The sequence below is a fragment of the Metarhizium acridum genome (genome assembly GCF_019434415.1).
Source record: "Metarhizium acridum strain ARSEF 324 chromosome Unknown scaffold_276, whole genome shotgun sequence".
NCBI lineage: Eukaryota > Fungi > Ascomycota > Sordariomycetes > Hypocreales > Clavicipitaceae > Metarhizium > Metarhizium acridum.
In genome coordinates this window covers 990,530-1,007,443 of record NW_027094025.1, presented here as the reverse complement: position 1 = coordinate 1,007,443, position 16,914 = coordinate 990,530, and the positions used below count along the sequence as shown (strand labels likewise).

Genomic DNA, 16,914 nt, shown 5'->3' with positions numbered 1-16,914 from the left:
AGGTCAACTGGTTGGATGCTTGGTTTTGGTGGCCATGTCTCTGGCAGGTGGGAAGGCACGACCGGGTTACAACTTGTTCCCGCGTCGGGAACAACGGAGTGCCCGACTCAACAGGACCTGTCCAAGTGCAAAGTCAAAAAAAGTACGCCAGCCTTCGATTTCTTGACACAACTCTGTGCATGCACCAGACTTCAATAGGCTAGAATGCGTACACAACTCTTTTCTCAAATTCCCTATTTCTAAACCCGCATCGCATCTGCAGCCAAGTGTCCAATCCGCCACCCCGTCCTATTGAAGCCTTCCTGAGAACTCAAAGTCTCAGACATCTTGTCGCCAAGGCACTCGCTTCTGGCCGCGTGTTTCGGATCGTGGTACAGCCCGCGAGGCCAGCCAAGGGGAGAAATAACGAGAAAAGAAAAATCCTCCCCCAATCCCTCGGCTCTTATCAAGCGGCATATGAATGCACAGACGGCATATCTACCAACAAGGACAAACTGGCATGGGCACGCACATCCTTTCCCCCACGAAATTGTCGTACAGGATGAGAAGCAAAGTAGTTTCCCCTAGCATACTCCGTACCGAAGAATGTTGGCGTCTCATGCGAAAGCCTTCGGAATTGAGCTCTGGGGCTTAATGTTACAAGATGCATATCCGCTTTCATGCAATACTGTGCCAATACCCTCAGACGCCACATTGCTGCAAGCATTGTTCAATTTGCTACTCGCAGGGTACAATTTTGCTGACGCAAGCTCTGATGGGCAGAGATACAAGTAGGATGAACAAGCCGAGTACACGGTCCTTCGATCCGAGCTCGACTGCTATGCAATTATTGCTGTAGCCCTTGCACTGACCATGGTGACGGGCCGGCCAGGGACCCGGGACACACAGACACGAGTACTACAACCTACGGAGTTAGCTAACTTCAAGTTAATATCCACAAAGCCACATGAGCACTCTTCAGCTGAATGCGTGCCGCTGTACTATTGGCAGGCGATAACAGTCGTCCCGTGACTGGCGTTCTCAAGACGGGAAGCAACTAACTACATTTACAAATAATAGGTCCCTAAATAGCCTTCCTACCTGATCCTGATGGATATTTGCCTTCGCATCGCGGGATCAATAAATGAGAGCGACAACTCATAGTGTGACGCCGATTAGGCCATGGTTATTCCGCTGACCAGCCTGCCTGGGTACCCTTGCCCTTTGCGCAGGACAACCGTGGCGTCGCACGCTAACGCATGCAAAACAATTGCATCCGTTTACATCTAATATGCGTGGAACTGCACTCTAACATCGCCGGACGACACGTATATTATGTATCCAGTCGTGTGTGCAGTATCGCGCGTGCTGACATGCAATCCGTGGGAGATGCACGAAGCGGGAATGAATCCCTAGCCGGCCACTTTGCTATGCCTGATATCGCGAAGGATTCGGGATGCATTCATGAAACAGGAGAACGGTGTGTTTTGGCGAATGGGGAGGCGCTCCGAGACCAAGGTCAATGGTACAGCTCATCATGTCTATTCATGACAACCAGCAAGAAGCCACTCTTGGCTCTTGTCACCATTTCGTCACTAGTCCGCTGGCTGGACGGTGGACGGTACGAAACGTTCATACCAACAGAATTATGAACTTTGTTTCAGCATAGCTAGTGAAGGGCTGTTCTCTGGCTCGATTCTCCTCGCGATAGCGCAGATATCCTAAGCAACTCAAAGTCCTCGTCTGATATGTCTCTTCGGGGCAAGAGACCGTCGACATGGCACAGAGACCACCCGCCCTTGGGTTGAACTTACAAGATTGGGGGGTCATCCGGGGCAGAAAAGTACCTGCTCCCTGCACAAATGCACTTGATGATACCATTTAATACTGTCTGGCGTTGGCTGGCGTTGTACTGGGGCCAAGGCCAGAAACATCAAGTCTCAAGCATGGCGTCTGTCATCTTGATGTTCTGGAAAGCAACCCTCTGTTCGGGTCCGCCTGGTTTTCCAAATCATTATTCCCCCAATCATAGGGTACTTTGTACCCCGTTTGCCGCCACACCATGCGGGTCATTGTGGTGGCCACTTGAACGGATATGCCGGTCTTCTTATCCCGTACGTACACACCACCTCTGCCGATCATCACAATGTAGCTGACGACTGTGGCGTAAGCCAACGGTCAAGACGTTCGGCCCGGTCGTTGTGTCAACGGGCGCCAGGGGAGTCGATATCTACCAAAGTATTGGAACGGGCCAATGGATAGCGCAGTGTTCACGATGCGCGCAGGAACGAAAAGGCAAAAACCTCGGTGCGGGATGCAAGTAACTATATTCTGCCACTTTGGCCCCTACCCGAGGGCACTAAAGCATCTGGGCGAGCTACGGAGTAAACAGAGGAGGAAATATGTTGACTTGGTCGATTGAGAAGCCAATGCGCAATTCTCAATCTGCGGCAATGTTGTATCTTGGGCGGTTCTATGTTGCTGGTCGCTAATCAAAAGGGTCAAAGCCGAATGCAATCGCAGGTCCGTCGATGTTTTGGTTGGCCGATGGCTCCGTCTTCTGTTTCCGCAAGATATCTGAAACTGCGGGTCAACTCGTGGTACTGCTGAGCTTCGAGTGCTGCTTTCATTGCTGCGAGGCCATGACTACGACCGCATTTTCCACCGGAAGACATTGAGCTCTCAACTGGCTCAGCTCCCCTTCTCCATGATAAGAGACGGTCAAGACGGGCGACCGCGGCATGAAGGCAGATTCCATGCAACCAACGAACTTCTGCTCCGGCTCTCCCATTCTTTGAAGTCAAATGTTATTTTGCAATACCTTCTCCGACGCTATGGGTCTCTTCGGATCCGGCAGGGACCAGGTTGGTTGGTTTCCGCAATGGTCTTGACGCTGTGCTCGCGTGATAAGCGCAGTTTACGTTGGTCCATGACTGCCAGGCGAGATGAAGGGGAAGAAGAGTGGCGACTGCTCGCAGAGGTCATCATTTACAGCGTATTCCGGCAATGTACTCGGTACAGAGCTCATGCAGCAACCTCCGTGTTACCGATCAAGGCCAGCGGTCAGAACGAGGTCTTGGCCGCATGCGGTTCTAGTCGGTGAAACTTTATTGTGACGTGCCAAGTCACTGCGGCTACTGTTACTACTACTGCTACTACAACTTCAACAACAACAACTACTACTACCGCCGCCGCCGCCGCCGCCGTCATCACCCCGCATGCACTTATAATCATATGTTCTGACGCTGGAATACTTCCACAGAGTACGGTCGAGGCTTCAAATTTCCATTGCCCGGACTGTCATCATTTGCGCCTCTTCTTCAACCCCTGCATCATTGCGCATGCGGGCCGTTTAGTGGAACAAAAGCAATCCAGGGGTTCTAGAAGAACAGGGGGCACGTCTGCGCTAGTCATGTCATATTCATTCGCCTTTTCAACTGGGCGGTGAAATGCTTGGGACTGATTGTGCATTTCAAGGCATGTTGGAAATGGTGGAAAATGGTGGAGATGCTGCAGACGAGTGACAAATGCCCCATGTCTCTAGTCATACTTGCCCCAGACCGTTCTTCTTTTTTAAAAAAAAGGACCGTAGGAATCTCTTGGCGTGCTCTGAACTCGCGAACGATGGGGGGACCAGAGCCTACCAATACTTTGCTTTCAAGCCCCTCAATACGGGCCTGGTTCCCTTTCTCCTTGGTCGTCGACCTGGTCCAAGTCCCCGAGGCTGAAAGCAAGGGCCAACTATCTCTGGACCATCGGTATGGGCGGCCCAATAGCTTGGTTGAGGCGCCAGCCTTTTGCATATTGTGTACGGATCATCTCGGATATATTGAAGTACGTATTGGCTGGCGAGGTGTCTTTCATGCGTATTTTTGGCGCTGCAGTAGGGACTGACTGATGTCTCCTCCATTCGGACATGTCGTCGGACGACATGGATCTTGACAAGCCGGCTGCCCGAGTGAGAGCAAGCAGGTTGGCAGCTTTCATCAGATGACAACTCGAGACGTTGTGGTTGATTCGCTTGCATGCAGGTACGACGGGCCTTGGCGGTCAAGATCCTCCTCCTGGTTTTGGCCCGGAACCTTGAATGCAATGCGATCGGTGCTGTCACCAGGAACAACCGGCAAATACAAAAATCCCTCCAATAGCTGGGCAGTTTAGCGGATCAAATTAGGGTCCGGACCTCCATCCCATCCCGCATGACTGGAACTCTGGTTGGAGTACGCGGAGTACCGGAGCCGTGGCCAACTTGGTAGCCCTGGACCTGTGCTCCGCGTCGTACAGAGAGAAGCCATTTCCAACCTGGCAACTTTTGACAAGATCGACTGACTATTTGACAGCTGGAGGGATCACGGGCCAGAAGCTAAAAACGGAAATAACCTCTACATTCCAATGGCAACCTCGGCAAAGGGCGACATGGCAGGAAACTCAGGCGCCATCGCTTGTCCTCCACCGGACCGTCGCTGGCCTCGGCCTTGTGGTACGCATTGTTTTCAGCGTTTCCAACATCGGATCTCACCGCCGCTAGCATCCGCAACAACCCGCCTCCATTTCGTCAACGAATCGTACAAACAAGCAAACTAGTCCACGCCTCAAGCCGGCCACATCTCCAGAGAGGGCAAGTCCTGACACGCACAAGGACGCGCCGATGTGACACTACGCCACACCACCCGTGCCAAGTTTCAAATGTTGCGTCGATCCGGCACAAGTCTGGTCCGCTGTGGCAGACGCCAAGGAACCTTTTTATCAGCCTCAAAAGAGACACAGACCCTAGGATAAAATTAAAAAAAAAAAAAAAAAATTATTGTAGCCGACAAGCTCTTTCGATGTGCTCGGGCTCACCGTTCCATGCATGTGCCCGCCCACGCCCCCTTCAATGCCGACCTGGACCACCATACCCTGAACGGTGTCATTGCCTCGACAAAGCGTCCCTGTGATAACGCCTTACCCAAACATGCTTGCCTGAACCTGGGATATGTTGCTTCCAAAAGGGTTGCTGCACACGCACGACAAGGTTTCCCTTGATCTTGCATCTGCGCCCAACTCTAATGTTGCGTGTACCCCGGATTTTGTGATCCCTTTTGATCGGGAACGCATTGCCCCCTTGGAATATCACTCGCCTCACCGACAAAAGAAGCAGGACGTGTTTCGCAACCAGTGGTATCGGAGCCCGCCATGCAAGTTCACACGGTATATTTAGAATCGCTTATTTTTTTTTCTCTGCGTTTTGTCTTTCAGAACTGGAGATGTGATGCACCAAGTCAAGGGCTGTCCCAGTCTACATGTAACCTTGCACAAAAAAACAGCCCTCCTTCCATCCGGCAACCCAATCCTGCAGGTATTCGCTCCGACAGATGAGACATGGCTCTCTCCTTCTTCGCACCCCCCGCCCAACGCTACAACGCCGGAAAAAGGTGAAGCGAACCGAACCGGACAAAGACGAAAGAGAGCGGAGTGGTGACCAATAAGATAAAAATAGAAATAAAAGGCGATCAAGAAGACAAGTCCCTTCTTATGGAATCAAATGGCCAACAAAAAAAAAATTGTAGACTGATCCAGGCTGGAGCCACGAAAAGCCATAGTTCAACGAAACCGACCAAATATGATGATGAAAATGCGTACCGGCCCCCCGTCCTGTGTGCATTTCTCTATTGTCGTCATGGTAAAGTGTCTAAACCAAGAAGAATGTGGAGTAAAAAGATGTAACAAAATAGAACAACTCGTAGTATATCCGCCTACTTGAAGGGGACCGCTGAATGACCAAGTCTAGGGTCAATGTCCACTAGCCCTCCCTGCCTAGAACGGCACGGGTTCATTTTGATGGTGTTTCCACCCCGTCAATCCGGGTATCCTAGACCTGATATCCACGCCTCTCTTGCGGTTTGCCCATCTACGACTCTTGTTAGCTTCTCAAAGATATTCAAAATTTGTGGCAAAGTGTTAGTTTTGGCTCGACTTACATTCGCACTTTTCCGTCATCATTACATGAGGCGAGCATGTATGGATCGGCCGGGTTCCAAACCACACAGTTGCACCGCTTGCCGGAAAAACTGGACAACCTCTCGACAGCAGCCCCTATATTCTTGTGCCAGATGACCACTTTTCCGTCTTCGCTGCCGCTCATGACAAAGCTCTCGTTGGCTCCGCCGAAGGAAGCGCGGATGACGCACTGGTCCGTCATATGGCCAAGGAATTTCTGTACCGTAGCTCTCGTGAACAAGTCGACGAGCTGCGCCTCGCTGTCCCCTTTGTTGACAAGCAGCTGCCGGGAATCTTGGCTGATGGCTAGAGATATCGGCTGGGCACCCAAATCCAGTTCATACTCCAGTGCTCTTGTTATTCCGTTGTACACGTACATGTTGGTAAAGTTGTCCGCCGCTACAAGCCACCGTCCGTCGGGAGACCCAGCAATGGCCTGCACACGATGCTTCTTGTCCCACTGGACCAACTCTTCGCCCTCACTGTTGAATGTACAAATGCTCCGTTTGTTATCGAGGGTGCCGAGGACAAAGGATTTGCTGTCACTCGCCCAGATGCACCCACTGACAGGTTCGTCGAACCGTTTCAGTTTCTTGATTAATTGACCATTCTATGCTCTTATTAGTTGCCGCTGAGAATGGGTGACATTGGTGAAATGGGCTCTTACCTTAGTATCCCATAATCGCGCAAAATGGTCCTGCGAACAGGTCACCATCATCGAGTCATCCGGACTCCACGCAATACTTGCTACGCCGGAATGGTGATCTTTTTGAACCTGCATGCTGAGGGCGTGTACAACTTGGAATGACCACGTCTCCCATATAAAGACACTGTCACTGGATCCACAGGCGGCAAGCTGCGACCCGTCGTGAGAAAATTGCACCTCCCACACCTCTCCTCGCATTTCGATGAGCTCCAGCACGATATCTCTGGGGAAGACTCGCCTGTCACAGTGATGATCCGCGTACAGCGAAGGCGACGATGCCGCGGTGTGGAAAAGGCAGGAGTTGATCTGACTCTGCTTGACCTGGTGCAGGAGAACAGCTAGGCGATTTTCGGGAAGCATGACAGATGGCGAGATACACCCTAGCAAGCGGGATTAGCGTCTACATATCACAACCAGGTAATAGCTTGTAACATTTTTGGGCACTCACTTGATAGCTCTGACAACAGCCTCTTGCGTGACTGTCCCCCTGCTCCATCCCAGTTTGCCTTGGCCATCAGGTCCTCTGTTGAAAGACACATTAGGAGGCTGGAAAGAAAATGCACTTTTGCGGTGTCGTGGTCTAGCGGCGTTAATTCTACCCTCAGAACCTGGAGTGCCCGAGTTGTGTCTCTGGTTTCCAAAAGCTCCAGAAACTTTTGCTGACGCATGGCAAATCTCATAACATTTCGGTCCGAGCCTGGAGCGAGTACAAGCCCATTTCCATCACCGCCATCCTCGCCAGCCTGTCCTGCCACAGTAGCTCCCGTCAGCAAATCTTCCGCTTCAACCCATGAGCCTTCCAACACAGCTGACCGAAAGGCTGCTACCGTGGGATTTTCCAGTTTGAACCCGCTCTCCTCGCTCACACTCTCGGCAGCCGCTTGATAACCCATGTCTGACAATGCTTGGATCAAAATTCGAGTCACCTCCTCTCTGTTATGTCCGAAATATGATGAGGGTCGGACGAGCGACGTAGAGGCTTTGTCTCCATTTGCTGAGCCATTGGCAGCTAGAGACGCTGCTTTGTGTGTCCCGTTAGTCGCACCACTGGGCAAGACAGTCCTCTGAGAAGCAACACCAGTCGATCCATTTGAGCGAGCGGCGCCGCTCCCATTAGACTGTAGGACGGAATTGCCGTCTGACGCCATGTCTTCGCCCACTCGCCGCCTCCTTTTTGGACGACGACGACCAGGTGATGAATATGTGTCGGATAGAGCAGCCTCGTTGTCGGCAGAGGCAGGGTCGTTGGGATCTTGTATCGGAGAAGAGCCAGACGGGCGTCGTCGCCTACCGAGGACCTGCGATACCGAGCCGGAAGGCGGATCCGGTCTTGGAGTGGAAGATTCTATGTTCACAGTCGAAGCCGGAGCTGGTTGGGCGGATCGGCCAGGGCGACCAAGCGGCGAGGAGGGGTTGGGTGCTGAGCCGACGCTGCTGGCAGATTGTCGATAGCTAGGCGGAGTGGATGGGTCGTCAGAGGGGACAATGGGGTGAAGGGAACGAGCGTCGGAGGGTTGGTCCACGTCGACCGTTCCGCGGGCAAGCCGCGGTGGCAGTTTGAGTCGATTTTGTCTGTAAATTGGCTAGACACCGGTCACGGAGAGAGTCGAGGACGGGAGAGGCGGCGATGGTGACTGTCTGGGCTGGAGACGGGACCAGACCAGATGCGTGTGTGTATCGTGAGTGAAGTAGTCGATAATGAGGACTTTTGGCCTAGTTACAGTCGAGCCAAATAGGAATGACTACCTAGATAGGTAGACGTTGATTGCCCAAAGCTCTTTGTCGTTTTGATAAGGCGCCGTGAGGGACAGCAACACCTCGGTGGTCGACCAGCATGTGACGGGCAATGTATCGGGCGCTAGAGAGCAGATGTTGACGACATGGGATCGGCGGCGGTGAGGGTGAAGGCTGGGATAGAATATGCGTCGGGCTGGTTCGCTGTTTGAAAGGGCTGAGCAACGCTGGACAAGGTTGAGGCCACCAGCTTGGTCGGTTTGGGTGGCATAAGAAGACGGTCGTGGAGGAGTGAAGTCAAAAGAGGGTCCAGGCATATGTCTGGAGAAGCAGGTTCAATGTTGAACTCAAGCCAAGTCTGGTCAACTGGTGCGTTGAGGGTGGGGAGAGACCACTGGGCCACAGCGGTCCGGGTGATGGCGAATAGCGGAGCCTGTGCCTCCGTCGCCGGCACTTGAGGCGCTGTGGCGGGGCCTGGTGGCCATTTGATGGGCGAATGCCCAGTCCGTCGTCAACTGGTGAATCGATTGATGGCTTTGGGCCATAAAGTGGGCCTCTGGAAAGCGAGATTGGAGCTGGCCATGCGCCACCCACATCCAACCATGGAGCATCGTCACCAGGCTTAAGACTTGCCACGCACACCAGAACGTATTCTGGCCGTGATTGCTGGCTCGGATGGGGCATCTGCAGCGCAGTACGTAGGCACCTACGGAGTACGGACTAACGATTCTCGGGTGGTCCGTAGTGCTGGGTCCTTCAAGCTCTAGGGTAGGGCATCAGCCCGACTCGCTACGGGCATCTTTCTGCCATCGACGTGGACTTCTTGCACTTTGCACATCAGTTAGGGTCTGTTGAAGGGCCAAGCACGACATCATTTACCAATTAACCATGAACGACCTGCAGAAGTCTTTGGCCCCGGTGGCCTTGGGCAGGGCTCTATTGATGCGATGTATATTGAGCCAAGTTTTGAGGGCAGGGAGTATGACGCTATGTTTCGGGTCTACGGGCTAAGTAGATGCGTTTTGTACGGCAGAGCTTTACGGACGTACTAATGCGCCCGAATCTGGGTGGAGCAAAGCCCTCATATTCACGACGATATCCTGATACTTGCCGAGGACTGGCTCCCACTAACCGGGTTATCACCTCGGATGAAATGGGGAAGGTTTCTCCGAGACAAGGCTTTATATCATAAGAGGGCAACTAGATGATTGTGTATGATGGTGTCGAGTCTTGTTGATATATCAATGCCGTATTGGCCAGAGGCGAGTCATGGAAAGCCCAACGTAAGAACACGGAAAAATTGCTTAGCATATAAGCACACCAGTTTCAGGTCTAGAATCCCTCCTGGGAATCGAATCATTCTGATGTTACAAAATCCTTCCACAGTCAGTCCTTGAAACTCGACGAGGCCGGCGACCTCTCCGATCATGCTGAACTTTGTGACGCCAGCTTAGGTATCGCTGATATTTAGAAATCCCGACTGTAGCTGCCGTTGAATGCGGCCCTTCAGGTGCGATGGAGCCAATCTGAGAATTGGACAGAGATGAATGCGGCTTCTTTGCTACTGCATGGTTCCAATTGCGATCACTATTTCCTCCGATTAGGTGAAAGGCAGAGAGCCTTTAAACATGCTACTTCACCAGTCTACCACTCTTTCCCCAAAATGGCAGAGAGGGTTAAACAGAACCAGTTATCCCAACGCTCGAATCGGTGTACTTGCGCCTCTGATATACTCTCCTCTTGAAGGATAATTCGACAATAGAGCGGCAGCTTGATAATTACTCGAGGCCAACCATATTTTCCGAGTATTTCAAGGACTGTTCTGGGTAAAATGGAGATTTGGGTCGTTGAGCCTTTTAGTTTTGGTTGAGGCGTCGGCTTGTCATGATATTGTTTTCCCGGTGAGCCATGGAGCAAAAGATGCAGCATGGCCCGCGGCCGGCTATCCTCAACATCAAGCCCAACTGTGCCCGTTTGGCTCCTGCATGTACGTGATGAACGCACTCGAGGACCTCGAAGAGGTGTGCGAAGTGACTATCCTGGCTGTTCCAACGCTCAACAATAAAGAACAGGCCGACTTAACTGCGGCTTCGAAGCTGTCCCACTAAACGAGTATGAAAAAGAGTACTGGAAAGATGCGTCAAGGTAACAGAACTCAGCTTAAAGGGGCTACGAAATGCGAGTTGCGGAACGACCGTTGAAAGGTGTGCTTTGTGCTTGGACAGGTATTGTCAGGGTTGTGCATGAACCATCATTTACTACGGTAAGGAGCGCATCGCAATTCATTACCAAGTAAAACTCATCTTCACACAATAGGAACGGCTCACGATGAGCCAACGACTGCTTTATTCGCCTTGTCTGTCCCGTCGACTTACTCGACGGATTGTGGTTGAAAAAAGCTCGACCCAACGCGGTTTGACCCATCGAGGATTGTGGAAGCTAGCAAAGGTCCCGATTGGCATCTTCCATACTCGCATGAATATGGGTTTGATGACAAAGTGGGAGTGGACAGCGGTAAGGAGAGATCAGGGCAGTTCAGGTGCGCCTTACATCTTCCCGCGAGGGAGTTGGGATAGACGGCGACGAGGCCGCCGTTCAAGCGACTTGGCCCCTTACATTCTCCACCAGAACGCTACCCGTAGCTCTCATTCAGAGTGATGTGCGGATAGGGAAGTTCAATGCTATCCAGTCCTCCGGTACGTGGCTGTTGGGATGACTGAGCCTGCTTCCGGAAACCATCTTCGCTAGCTCGTCAAGATTGGACAACTCTAGCAAGTCAAACGATGTTGGCTGGGACGTTACCAAGACTTTGATGATGTCCTCGCATGAACCATGCTCCCTCATCAATGGACGAACCATCATCCTTATGCTCCATGAAGCCATTCCCGTGAATGCAACGTCGCCGTTGAGAGGATCCGTCCGTGGAGGAATAGCTTGGTAAGTCGCACGGAGGATCCCTTTGACCCCCCAACACGGGCCAAGGCTATACAGGTAAGCATATAGAACTGCATCTCCCTTGTTCTTTATAGCCACTTTCACACTGCTGTTGTGCCGCACCTCTATCTGTTCCCCTGGACCGAACGCCGTGCTGTCCCTGATTATGTGCACATCGAATGATGTTCGGAATGCAGCCGTAGGCGTCGGATTAACCAAGTCCTTGGCTATCCTAAACCGGGCCAAGTGTTGTAGCACATCGCAGACACGACGAATATCCGTCTGGTCTCGCGGCATGGCCGGTACGTTGATGAGCTTCCGACCAGAGTCGTCCAGGATCTCGTACTCGTCGGTATTGCCCAGGACGACTTGGAGGGCCGGAACTTGATGGTTGTCCATGTTGGTACTTAGAGACCGTTCTTTCAGCGCTGCTAGCAGTTCATCGTGCCGCGGAAGATGGGCTGCCAGTCGAATGGGGAAATCGGCGAAATACGCGCAAGCCAATGGTTCCGCGACCCATCCCGTCTGAACATTGCCAGGGCCCCGGCGCGGACGACCTTGGCTATGAACCGGTCCTCAGCACGGCGATGGCCTCCTGGACGATACACAGTAAACCGGTCGCCGTTGCGGAGACCGTGGGCCTGCCCGGCCAGTAACTGGAGGCTTCCTTCATGTTCCATGATGCAGATGGACCTCTCGCCGCAGAGCAGACTCACTTGACCAAAGAAGCCCTGGTCCGCGTTTCCATAGAGGACAGGATGTTGCGCCACGCAGGATTCCCGGAACCTAGCACATAGATGACGGTGTATGTGCTTGTGTCTCCTCCCAAGTCCGTGGTCAGACAAGGTTTGGCACAAGAAGTAGGACAGAGCACCGTATTTGACTCCTTTCGCTGATGCCTCGGAGCCAGTTGTGGCCTTCTCGTGAGGTCCGCAAGCGGCGAGTATGGTGTACCGGTCCGGTTCCAGCAACCAGTTGTCGTGCATAGACGCAGCGCGGTTCGTGGAACGAGTGTCACTTCCTGTGAGGCCATCTTCCGGACACGGTGAAGGCGTTGAGGCCGCCTCGAGGCCGCACGGAAGGTATCGAACACTGCAGTCGCTCTTGCGGTAGACGGCCGCCGAGAAACAGCAGTCCAGGACAAGGGTAATGACCAATTCCTTGTCTATCATGTTCTTGAGAAGGCGGGCCAGTTGCGGTCCGCGGAGACATGGCGGTGAGCTTTGATCTTCCTCAAGGAGAACCAAGGCCAAATCTCCGGTTGACTTGTTCGAGAAGTCCCAGCATGGTGGTAGTCTGGTCCCGTGGCCAGAGTAGTGAATGTAAACGAAGTCTCCAGACTTTGCTTGAGACGTGATCCTTTCAAAAGCTAAAGTCACATTGCGTATTGATGGCCAGCATTCCGGGTCTTCAAGGGGCATGGCCATCTCTGGATCAGGGCTCTTACTTGCCGTCAAAATCTGCATGTCGACGGAGCTCAGTTTATCCTCGAGGCATTTCCTGATCATCTGAACATCTCGTACGCAGCTCGTCAGGGGTCCGGCTGGGTAAGCATCGATGCCGATGAGGATGGCGTAGTGGCTTGCTGCTGCTGCATGCTGGTCGCCCATGATGGTAGAGAGCGCTGGCGCAGCAACAATTACAGACCGTGTCTTCCTACTGTGGAAAAGGTGCGGGAAATGGGGCTACTTGGCCGTTTCACATCATGAGACTCAAGACCAAGGATGCTATATAATCGGGCGGGATTCAAATCAGGACATGCACCACGGTTGGGCAGAAATGCGATGAGAACGGGGCTGTCAAGATGCCTTTGGGTGTTTTCTTTGCAAGCACAGGCGAACCATGCCCCTGCTGACGTGGAATGCTTCTATTGAGTAGGTCGGAGGCTGTCACTGTTTCTCCCTCATGCAGCCTCGAGCCTCGCCATCGGTATCACCTCACCGTGCCCGACACTCTGGCCGTTTTCGAGGCTAAGCGTACACTCCTGCGCGGAGATGACCGTTGCCACGAGGTAAGGGCCATCTCGGGATCCATCAGAAAGCAAGAGGTAGACTTGATCTCCAACGCGGAATCCCGGCTGCTATATGTGAGCTCGGTGAGTACCGGACAACCTCTTGGCTGGGACGACTTACCGAACGAGAACCCACAATATATGGGCGGTCTTCCTCGTCTGAAAGGACAAATTTTTCCTTTTTATTCCTAGTTTTACGTGTGAGTATCAGACAGGCCGAAGATGGACCAGCTACGTACTCTCCAGAGGACATGGTGATTCTTCCAGGACTGAGACTGTCAAAGGCTGATGTTGGCAAGGCAGTTTCGACGCTGCTGTCCAAATCGTTGGAGTGCTCCAGATGATATATACCCAAAGTATTTGCTGGAAGTAGGAAAAGCCATGCTAGGTCGGGTAGTCAGACTACCCCTCAGAGTCGGCCTGTTCGTGCCCGAGTTTGTGTAACCGTGGCTCTCTCGAGGACATATCGCCCGGCATGGCTGTGCATCTTCATGGACCAAGGTGGTAACCGCACTGCCCCCCTCTGCGTTCCCTTCCCTAAAACAGTGTATAAGCACGATGGGACGCACAAGACTTGTGTTGCAGTCGCTTTCCAGCTTTACCCAGCAAAATGCCATGAGGAAATGGCGGCTCTCCGATCCTATCTCCCCGTCTGGGAGCGCTCGGGATCCGCCGTCGCAGGTGCAACGTCGACGGCGCTCCGACAGATAACACGCCTAATCGAGGACTACAGGCCTGGATACCCCCGTTTCACGGCACTCATCTCGGCATATGATGGCTACTTTTTGTGCCGACGTTTTGACAAGCTTCGAGCTCGACTCCTTTTGCAAAAGCAGGACAAGCTGTCCATGCTCGAGGAGAAGCTTGAACAGGTGGATTGCGAAGAGACCTCTCCCCTTTTCCTTGGGAAAAATCGATGCGATGGGAATGCGCAACGGATAGCTCTACTATCGGAGATTGATACTCAGCTTGCTGATTATGGTAAGGCAAAACGCCTACAATGTACCACGGCCTCTGACGGAAAAAAAAAAAAAAATATAGACCAGTTCATCGAGAGAACGAGCCGGATACTACATTTCGGCCCTCCTCAGCCAAGAGACGTCGAGAGCCTGCAGAATTGGCTTCAAGGCACCGGCTGTCTGGCCCGAGAGGAGACTGCGTATCTAGGACACCGTCCTGAGCTGGTGTCCCTGGCTCCGGTGGGCGACAGCGCCATGGTGCAGCTTGAAGCATGGGTAGAGGACAAGATGATTCGGCTCTGGCCGAGTTTCCAAAAGGCAAGGACGGGCGTGAGGGCATCAGAGCAGGCTGACCATTGGCACAGAGCCGCGCTCGCAACGTTTCCAAGGACCCCAACGTCTACATCGATTCCGGCGCGCAGATTCAACACGCTGCAAGAGCACTGGTATTGCTCTTCACAACCATTCTGTTGCTGGGGCCGGTTGTGATCTGCAACATGGTCAGCACGACCTCGGGGCGTATCGTCGTGGTCGCAGCATCTACGGTTATTTTCCTCATTATACTCTCTGTACTGACCAAATCGAAGACGATGAAGCTCATTCTCCTAGGAGCGACGTAAGTTGTCCTTGTATCCCCCACATGACATGTCTTGGCTAACCTGGCCAATACCACCGACTAGATATGCTACTGTCATCATTGGGTCTGTCCGGTAGCAGTGTATTGCAACGTTGGCGTCAGTAGCGGACAGCAGTAGTGGTCACCAAGGGGCAGCCGCAGGGGGTCATGGGCAAGCCCGATTCCATCAAGGGAGTGCCGTGATCATGGTGAGAATGAGGCATCAAATAGTTGAGAGACAAGACTGCGGGGCAGATGGAGGTGTGGTAAGCATCAATGTCAACTTTTCGGCTCGGGCAGGACGCGTTGGGCATACATGTAGTGTAGAGGCCCAGCCTGATGTTTCAGTCGCGGAGCTATGAGGTGCTATTTGATGGCAGACGCAGCAGGTGTGCCCGTCTAACATATCGTGATGCGAATGGTGTAGCTGAGTGAGACATGCTGTTGTAAGAAGGCACATATGATCCAATTCTTGCTTTGCATCTCGGCGCATTGGTTGCCTTGCACATCGGTGATGTGGACAGCTTTGAAGCTTACATATTGGCGACATGGACACCGTCAAAAGCAGCCAAAGGATGTCGGGAAACGAGACATTCAACTTGGATATTCTCCCCTCAAGAAACCTACTCTTTAAAGCTACCACGGTCAATACCTCGAATCTTAGCACGGCTTGAAGTCAAGAATACAATCTCACCAAAATATGAATTGTATACAGTAGGTATTTCTCAACTAACCGTGACAAGATTTATAAAAGGCTAACCTGGTTCATGGTAGCGGTTCTCCTGCGTGCCTTCCATGCCGCCATCAGAACGCGGAGCAACGTGTAAATGCCAAAGCTGGCAAAATTGTGCAAGCAGTTGGTAAAGGGATTGCTTCGGCCATTACCAAACGTACAGGGTATAATGGGCCAAGTTTCAGCGGCACCGGGAATACGCAGAAGGGCTGGGGGAAATAGTCCATGCCTCAAGCTTGCGTCTAGACTTCGCCCTGGGAGGAGGGCAAGCAATTCGTCCTGAGAAGTCTCATGAGAAGTAGTTAGGCTACCTGTTTGCTCCTGCAGCCCGGTCAATATCACCTGAATACTTGGAGCGAAACGTTATACTCGGGCAATATATTCTTCGTGCTCGTGATCGTCAACTCATAGACAGGCCACCACCAACTTCCCGATTTCCACACGGCGGCAAAAAGGCTCATTTGTCTTGTTTGCGTCGTCTCGCGCGGCTCCAAACACCAGGCGCGTGAGAAATCACGATGAGCTGTGCCGTGGCGTTCCTATGTTGGCACACCCCAGACACCGCCTGGTCGAGAGTGTGTTCTATGTTCGCTGTCACGGCAGCCCTGCGCTCCTGCTGTGAATAATGATGCTTCAACGGCCGTCCCGCAGAAACAGGCAGGTCAGATATCGCGCCTTGCGAACCGATTGGCGGCCAGCAGTCCAAGCTGGGCGGCATTGCCTCCCAATGTCGGGAAAAGTTCCCAGGTGCCAGCCATGTCATCTTTGAGCCATGTCACGCATCTCGGCTGACACATATCGAGCAGACGCCCCAATTAGTGTGCCATTGGTAGGGTCACGCTGTAATCAGGCAGCAATTTGTCTTACATGGCTATGCCACTAATATTGGCCCCCTCGGTCGAAAGCCCTTGCTGTTCCTCGTATTGGAGCCAGAGATGACGGCGTACGTGACTTACTTTGACGTCTCCGAGGCGAACCACAGAAACAAAGTGACCACAGAAACAAAGTGGTCAAGTTAAACAACTCTGGTGCCTCGCGTGGCACCTTGGACGAACCAGAACTGGTGCCAGCAGGTGACGCGGAGGCAGCGACTCAGGACAACGGCCTCCTGTAGCTTTCAGCAGTCAGTCACAGATGAACTAACAGGGTGTCACAATTGGTCTTTGTGATAAACATTAGACTTAGGACGCAATCTACCTTGCATCGCCGCGTCAGCTGGAAAATCGTTGCACCCGTCAATCGAGAGCCTCAATCTCTCCTCAC

General features: G+C 52.6%; 5 protein-coding genes across 5 annotated transcripts; 1 reads left to right on the top strand and 4 right to left on the bottom strand.

Moving 5' to 3' along the window:
• Nucleotides 1–3,134: 3,134 nt before the first annotated feature.
• On the bottom strand, nucleotides 3,135–4,756 carry J3458_013343 (uncharacterized protein). The gene has a single exon (XM_066120390.1). The coding sequence runs from the start codon at nucleotides 3,780–3,782 to the stop codon at nucleotides 3,390–3,392; it is 393 nt and encodes a 130-aa protein (XP_065974677.1). The 5' UTR covers nucleotides 3,783–4,756; the 3' UTR covers nucleotides 3,135–3,389.
• A 399-nt stretch (nucleotides 4,757–5,155) lies between these two features.
• J3458_013342 (uncharacterized protein) lies at nucleotides 5,156–8,712 on the bottom strand. The gene is made up of 4 exons (XM_066120389.1): nucleotides 7,113–8,712; nucleotides 6,626–7,044; nucleotides 5,940–6,568; nucleotides 5,156–5,869 (listed from the first exon to the last, which is right to left on the bottom strand). Exons 1-4 carry the CDS (start codon nucleotides 7,810–7,812, stop codon nucleotides 5,776–5,778), a joined length of 1,842 nt encoding a protein of 613 aa, XP_065974676.1. The 5' UTR covers nucleotides 7,813–8,712; the 3' UTR covers nucleotides 5,156–5,775.
• A 2,335-nt stretch (nucleotides 8,713–11,047) lies between these two features.
• J3458_013341 (uncharacterized protein) lies at nucleotides 11,048–11,731 on the bottom strand (the record flags this gene model as incomplete). The annotated part of the gene is made up of 1 exon (XM_066120388.1): nucleotides 11,048–11,731. One exon carries the CDS (start codon nucleotides 11,729–11,731, stop codon nucleotides 11,048–11,050), a length of 684 nt encoding a protein of 227 aa, XP_065974675.1.
• A 32-nt stretch (nucleotides 11,732–11,763) lies between these two features.
• J3458_013340 (uncharacterized protein) lies at nucleotides 11,764–12,942 on the bottom strand (the record flags this gene model as incomplete). The annotated part of the gene is made up of 1 exon (XM_007813260.2): nucleotides 11,764–12,942. The coding sequence occupies one exon, from the start codon at nucleotides 12,940–12,942 to the stop codon at nucleotides 11,764–11,766; it is 1,179 nt and encodes a 392-aa protein (XP_007811451.2).
• A 618-nt stretch (nucleotides 12,943–13,560) lies between these two features.
• Nucleotides 13,561–15,132, top strand: J3458_013339 (uncharacterized protein). The gene is made up of 4 exons (XM_066120387.1): nucleotides 13,561–14,324; nucleotides 14,385–14,620; nucleotides 14,668–14,918; nucleotides 14,983–15,132. Exons 1-4 carry the CDS (start codon nucleotides 13,835–13,837, stop codon nucleotides 15,014–15,016), a joined length of 1,011 nt encoding a protein of 336 aa, XP_065974674.1. The 5' UTR covers nucleotides 13,561–13,834; the 3' UTR covers nucleotides 15,017–15,132.
• The last annotated feature ends 1,782 nt before the right edge of the window (nucleotides 15,133–16,914 follow it).

Coding starts and splice junctions, on each gene's coding strand:
- J3458_013343 (XM_066120390.1), bottom strand. CDS start 3,782: ATGCAAAAGGCTGGCGCCTCAACCAAGCTATTGGGCCGCCCATACCGA.
- J3458_013342 (XM_066120389.1), bottom strand. CDS start 7,812: ATGGCGTCAGACGGCAATTCCGTCCTACAGTCTAATGGGAGCGGCGCC. Junction 7,045..7,112: donor GCTGTTGTCAGAGCTATCAA/GTGAGTGCCCAA, acceptor CCCGCTTGCTAG/GGTGTATCTCGCCATCTGTC. Junction 5,870..5,939: donor GATGACGGAAAAGTGCGAAT/GTAAGTCGAGCC, acceptor CAAGAGTCGTAG/ATGGGCAAACCGCAAGAGAG.
- J3458_013339 (XM_066120387.1), top strand. CDS start 13,835: ATGGACCAAGGTGGTAACCGCACTGCCCCCCTCTGCGTTCCCTTCCCT. Junction 14,325..14,384: donor TACTCAGCTTGCTGATTATG/GTAAGGCAAAAC, acceptor AAAAAAATATAG/ACCAGTTCATCGAGAGAACG. Junction 14,919..14,982: donor CTCATTCTCCTAGGAGCGAC/GTAAGTTGTCCT, acceptor ACCACCGACTAG/ATATGCTACTGTCATCATTG.